Source organism: Peromyscus californicus, unplaced genomic scaffold (genome assembly GCF_007827085.1).
Source record: "Peromyscus californicus insignis strain IS unplaced genomic scaffold, ASM782708v3 Scaffold_5__1_contigs__length_169319896, whole genome shotgun sequence".
In the NCBI taxonomy this organism is placed as follows: Eukaryota; Metazoa; Chordata; class Mammalia; order Rodentia; family Cricetidae; genus Peromyscus; species Peromyscus californicus.
The window spans coordinates 147,988,538-147,995,100 of record NW_026294573.1 but is presented as its reverse complement, the minus strand read 5'-3'; the positions used below and the strand labels follow the sequence as shown (position 1 = coordinate 147,995,100).

Sequence of the window (6,563 nt, the reverse complement as noted above, 5' to 3'; positions counted from 1 at the left end):
GCTTGCTAACATTTATTGAGGTTTTATGTCCCAGGCCTTGTGCATTATCTCATTTTAGTCTCAGAACTTTGTTCAAATGTAAATACTATTATTTTTTTATTTTATATATAAGTTAAAATGGGACATAGGGAATTATAAAGCCTTGCCAGGTAATTGTCTTAGAGTTTTATTGCTGTGAAGAGACACCATAAAAAAGATTTTATTGCTGTGAAGAGACACCACAACCACAGAAACATTAAATTGGGGCTGGCTTGCAGCTTAGAGATTATCGTCATGGCAGGAAGCATGGTGGCACGCAGGCAGACATGGTGCTGGAGAAGGAGCTGAGAGTTCTACATCCTTTTCCAAGGGCAGCAGAAGTGAATGGCACACTGGATGTGACTTGAGACCACAAAGCCTACCCCCAGTGACCACTTCCTCCAACAAGACTTATGGGGTCCATTTTCTTTCAAACCACCACAGTAATATAAATGGTAAAAGACAAACCCAGGAATTGAGCCCTGATGACTTCTTCAGAGAGTACTACAGAGAGGGCTCTGAGCTCTTACGGCATATTCCTTCAGAACACGCGTACACAATAGATGATCCAAGTGACAATGTTCAGCAAAAAGAAGAAACACTGACAAAGCAAAGCTGAGATCAACTCTACACTGTGTGCTTTCTGCACGAAATCAAATTTTTAGAGCACTGCTCTAACTAATGAACACCACATCTCAAAACATGATGCCAGTGGATGGTGAGGAGGTGAGATGGGTTCAAGCAGTTTTAGAGAAGCCTGTTCAAGTAGTTTTAGAGAAGCCTGGTGACCTCAGTTCAATTCCCAGAACCCACGTACATGAGTGAAGAGAACCAACTCCACAAAGTTGTCGCCTGACCTCCATGTGTGTGCTGTGGCATGCCTGTGCCCTACACCTACACACACACACACACACACACACACACACACACACACACATTTGTAAGTGTGAGTCTGTTAGAAAGACATGTAAGTAAGTAGAAAAAAGTCTATTAGGGAAGAGGAAACCATTGCAGGATACAAGGGGACAAGAGAATAGACGCCATGTGTGGTTCTCATTTAAGGCTACTTGTAGTGATCTTCACCCATATTTACAAAGATTTCAACCAAGATTTAATGAGGAGTTAATTCACCTGTACAAGAATGCTCATAGACTCTCAACATACTTGGCAGACATTGCCAGCCTCCAGCTACCTCCCTCATTGCTCTGGGCTGACATTGTTCACACAGAGTTTCTCCAAATAGTACACGAGAGTAAATGTCTGGATTTCTAGTCCCTCCTGTTTGTCTCAAGTGATAATGCCATTATAATATAAAAAGAGAAGTTTTTGTCAAGGTGATACCACATGGTGTTCTCATTATTGCACCTAAGCATTTTTACAAACAGAAAACATAGTTTTCAGAACAGCAAAACACAGGTCATAAAATAATCACATTGAACTATGGAGAGTCTTTGGTCTTTCCAGACATTTAGGAACAAATCACAGAACTGCTGAATGGATGTCTCAAAATATTGGATGAACCTCCAAGGCTGAGTGACTTTCTAAGTTGTCATGAAGGTTCTGTTTTCAGGTGATTTTATGTCTCAGTTCAGTTTAATCCTGTGAACAACCCTAAATTCCACTTGCAACTTCTTCACCAAGCACTGGACCTGGTCCACATCCATGGCTGCCATTCCTCCCCAAGTCAGGAGGTAAGCAAACGACCCCATCTTCTCCCCACACTGTTCACCTCTACTGTAGGACTCACCTACTTCATTCTCTAGCTGCTCCCATTGTAAGTTTTGCAACTCTGGGGAAGAAGTATCCTGACCACTCGCGGAGTCAGGTGATGGCTGGAACTGCAATGAGACAGCAGTCCCGGAGGGTGAGGTATCCTGGATACCTCAAGCCGCTTAGGACAGCTCTGATGACTAGAGGGCAAGGTATCCCAGATACCGCAAGCTGCTTACAGGTATCCCAGATGCCTCCAGCTGCTTAGGACAGCTCTTCCTTGGAGGGGAAGTTATTCTAACTGTTCAGGAGTCAGACCTGGAGCTGCTAGGATAGGAAGGGCATCCTGACTGTTCGGGAGAGTCAGGCCTGGAACTGCTAGGACAGGAAGGGTATCCTGACTGTTCAGGAGTCAGGATATACCTGGTGTGGTGGGGGATGGCCTCCCTGCAGGATATAGCAATCCTGCTCCTCTCATGGAGAGCTGCTACAGCTGAGCTTTACTCAGCCCCCACTTAAGGGTGCTTCCTAGCAGAGCTCTGCTTCTCCAGCCTAAGATGTTGCTTCTTTTGCTTCACTCTATAAAGGGGAAACTCCTGCAGAATTGTAGCAATCTCCTGGGGTTCCAGAGAAAAGTGTTACTTTTTCAGCTCTCCCTTGCTCTGTCCACTATGGGACATCTCAGCAAGGTTCTTCTCTACGACAGTGAATGAAGATATTCACACCCAAAACTCTTTTGAGAAAGAGATTTATTTGGGAAGTAGAATAGCTGCCTCTACCAGGGTGGAGAAAACAGCCCTCAACTTAACAGTTAGGATGGTTTATATAGGATGTCTTGGGGGCAGAGTCAACCAGTGATTGGTTAGTTTTTTTTCTGCCCAGGGATTGGTCAGTTTTGTGGACTGGGGAAAGAGGTGGACCTGATTTCAGAGCCAAACTGTGTTTCTTTCATTGGCCTTTCTTGGCTTTTTGACACTACTTCTAAGGCCAGGGCACATTTCTTTCACTGACTCTGATTCTAGGCACCAAGAGTGTTACTTTGGTACTAGTTTCAGAGTCAGGGCATGTTTCCTTGGTTCTGGGTTTGGGGATAAAGTGTTCATTTCTCTGGCTCAGGTCCCAGACCCAGGCTGTGTTTCTTTCCCTGGTTCTGGGCTCCAGGGTCAGGGTGGGTTTCTTTAGCCAGCCCCTTTCCCTACACCCATGCCAAAACGATTTACTCTTATGTTATAGAATACAGCTTTTTTTTTCAAATCTGAAAGCAACTACCCTTCCAATTACCATATTATTTCAAAATATTTCGTATCTGTTTTCATGTTCTTTTCTCAGAAAACTGATCATGCCTGAGTTCTCTCATCTCCACTCTGGGCTTTATTTCTGGCTAGATTCATCTCTCTTCTTTGGGGACTCTGAGAAAGAATATAGTGGAACTCTAATAGAATCATTGCATCTAGGGTAAACATTAGAAGCAAATAGTTGTTTTCACTCTGTCTAGGGTTAACATCAGAATGAACAGCTGTTTTCTAGAAGTACTTAGACCTTGAAGAAATCATTGAGGAAAACAGTGATTGTTTTCTGTGATCAACAGAATTGTTTTTCTGAAGGAGTTTTACAGCCTTTGCATGATTTTGGTCACGAGACTATCCTGGCACAGTTGGATATCTTGAATTATTGGGTTCTGCAAACAGTAGGCAGTGAGGACTAAAGTGTAATGCTGGGGTGTAATGCTTTCCTCCAGAAGAACATAGATTAGATCAAGGACTTTGATATGCAGAACTTGCTTTATCCAAAAACCAACTCTCATGTTACAATCAAGAAATAATCCTCTGCATGGCTGTTCAAGGCTCAGTCCATCAGCAGGTGTACCTCCCTGCTGCAGAGAGCGGAGTTCATCTCGGAGTGGCCCTCGGCCTTCAAGGGGCCCACATAAAACAGAACAGGCAACAAAAGAATGAATTGTCCCCAGTGAAGTACTTCCTCCCAGCTTCCACCTCAGTCTTTTTCCGAACGAGAGAAAATACGTATTTATTTCAACTCCTTCCTCCGTCAAGCATTTCCTCTTCATTTACAGATATATTGCCTTTATACTTAGTTTTTTAAAAATTCTTCTGCTCATCATTTCTTTTGAAAATTTTCTCAAAATAATTATTATCTGCTCCTTACGTCTCATTAATGCTGAATGGCTTCTTTCTCAAACACTGTAATAAAGTCATACTCTTAGAAGTAACACATGATCATTCAGGTGCTAGCTGCAAAGACTATTTCTCTATTTTAACCCCCTTTGCAGCATTTATATTGTTAGGGGGCACAACATTTTGGTTAAACAGCTCCTGCAGTTAAACGTACAGAATTCAAAGTTTGTTTCTGCAAATTGCAAGCCGAGAACTTGTTTTAAATCTCTAATTCTTGTCTCCATTTAATAGATCGATAATGACTTACAGAAAGATATAATAGGTTAATATTAACATTATTAATATTTATATTAATTAACATTGGTATTATAGAGAGAGCATAGTTTGGTGCCTATGTCATAGTTGATATTCTATCAGAAGCCAATCTTTCTCTGGTATATTCCTCTCTAAGTCATTAAGCCCCATACCTCTAGTTTCTGCCACTTTCATGAATGACTTCTATATCTTAACTGGGTAATGTTGAGCATGTCTCTAGTCCTTGTAAATGAAGATAATTGTACTGCTTGCTCAGAGTTGCTTAAAAAATATTGAAAGGATATATACATGTTAGGATTTTAGCAGAAGATATGAGCAAGTATTAGTGTGCTTGATTAAAGGGGCAAGAAATACCTGCTGTTCAGCTCCTTTCTTTATTCAGATCTTAGAGTTGAAACTTGATGTCTGGCATATGGCAACCCCCTACAATTAAGAGGGATGACCCAGTACACTAAACAAACATCAGCAACCACATACCTTCAGACTTAAGTTTTTTTTTTCATTTAAACTATTATGAATTGGCTTAAGCTGCATGGTCTTTGATTACTTGCAACAAAAATAATCCAAATGATACAATCTCAAATTTATACTTAATGGTTTTAGTTTACATTTTTTCCTTAACTTTCGTAATGCCTGGTAAGCCTACAGTATCTACAGTTATTTCGAAGATAATTGTGTTCATCTATGTCGAGTCCTTGTGCTACAGATAAACTATTTCTTAGAATTTTTATTAAGTTCAGTGGCCAAAGGTGTTGGAAAGTTGTAATTCTGATGTAGGTGGTATGTAACTATAGTTTCACTTTTAGCTAGACATGATGCATGTAAACAAGCCCTCTTTTTCTGCATCTGTTCATGTAGAAGCCACTCAATGCAGTGAAAAGATAACAAGTTTTGGAATGACAAAATAAAGATAAATCTTAGTTTTGTCAGCATCTAACATTTTTGATATCTCATTTCCACTTTCATTAAAATTCAGATGTACTTCTTCCAAAAGTTGTTATGAAAACTTAAGTCTAAAGTTGCCAAGAGCCTGGCACAGTGTGAAATATGGGTCCATCATGAAGAGGAACTCTTTATCATTTAATTTACACAGTGGACAGGAAGTACATATCATGGCTTTAATAACCTCCAGAGACCAGTAACGAGTACACACCTTATCAAGGAAAACTAGAGTCAAAACGCACCCATGGCAAGCTTTCACACATTAATTCCAACCATTCTAACTCCCCCTTCTTATTCTTAACATTTATATGACCACATGCTTTTAAGTGTATCCAAATAAGTTATTTCCAGTTCAATAAAATGATGTCTCAAAAGCTTTTTTTAAAAAAGATTTTTCTCAGCCGGGCGGTGGTGGCGCACGCCTTTAATCCCAGCACTCGGGAGGCAGAGCCAGGCGGATCTCTGTGAGTTCGAGTGAGTTCCAGGAGAGGCGCAAAGCTACACAGAGAAACCCTGTCTCGAAAAACAAAACAAAACAAAACAAAACAAAACAAAACAAAATTTTCTCTTTGGGGAACCCCTTAAGAGTATACAATTCTCTTGTCAGACATTCTAGAAACCAAATCCATGTTAGTCTTTTGAGAAAGACACAATGGTATCTTAAAAATAAATTTGAAATAGCCGCCCCTACTTTAGTCTGTGCCTAATCCATCTTTTCCCGCGTGCGTGGTAACCTAGCAACCAGGCGGGGCAAAGAGCAGTCCTGAACCCAGTTGTCCAATCAGCTCAGCGGATTCACTAGCGTCACCGCGGAGGCTGCTGGGGAGCCGGCGCCTGCGTACCCGGGAGCGGGTACCATGGTGACGCGTGCTGGGCCTGCGGCGGCCATGGCGGTCAAATCTAGCTCTCCGGTCCCGGCTGGCATCGCGTTCCTTCTCTTGGTCCTCTGCGAAGTCTCATGGGCCCAGGTCTTCTCTTTCCCTTTCCGGCGGCCAGAGGCGTGCGGCCTCAATCAGTACTTCGACATCTCTGCGCTCTCCTGTGAGCCCTGTGGCGCCAACCAGAGGCGGGATAGCCTAGGTGAGGCGGTTTGGGATGGATGGACCCTGACCGAAAAGACACACTCTTGACAGCCCGGTATTTTGTTAGAATAGTATTTCCGAAAATTCACAGCTACCATGCCTAAGAAAAGGGTTTCTGGGAGGATTGCATTGGCCCACTAATAAGATCGGGAACTCTGGTCCCACCACTCCACCTTAACCAGGAACTCATTTCCAGGGCTCGGTCCCTGGAATGGAATCCTTAGGATAGTTCCTGGAAAGCCTCCTAACAAAAGTAGGATAGATATAGTAAAGAGGTAACATGGGGTGACAAGAGACACCCTGACAGGAAAGAAAGAGGGGAAATGTAAATTTCTCTTGTGACCCTACTCCCAAATTCAAGAAA

General features: G+C 42.2%; 1 protein-coding gene across 1 annotated transcript in view; it reads left to right on the top strand.

The window, feature by feature from the left end:
• The first annotated feature begins 5,937 nt into the window (after positions 1-5,937).
• Tmem67 (transmembrane protein 67) overlaps positions 5,938-6,563 on the top strand; it is a 42,097-nt gene continuing 41,471 nt past the window's right edge. The window contains exon 1 of the mRNA XM_052716077.1: positions 5,938-6,197. Within this exon, the coding sequence (XP_052572037.1) occupies positions 5,975-6,197 (223 nt within the window). The 5' untranslated portion in view covers positions 5,938-5,974. The remainder of the gene's footprint in view (positions 6,198-6,563) is intronic.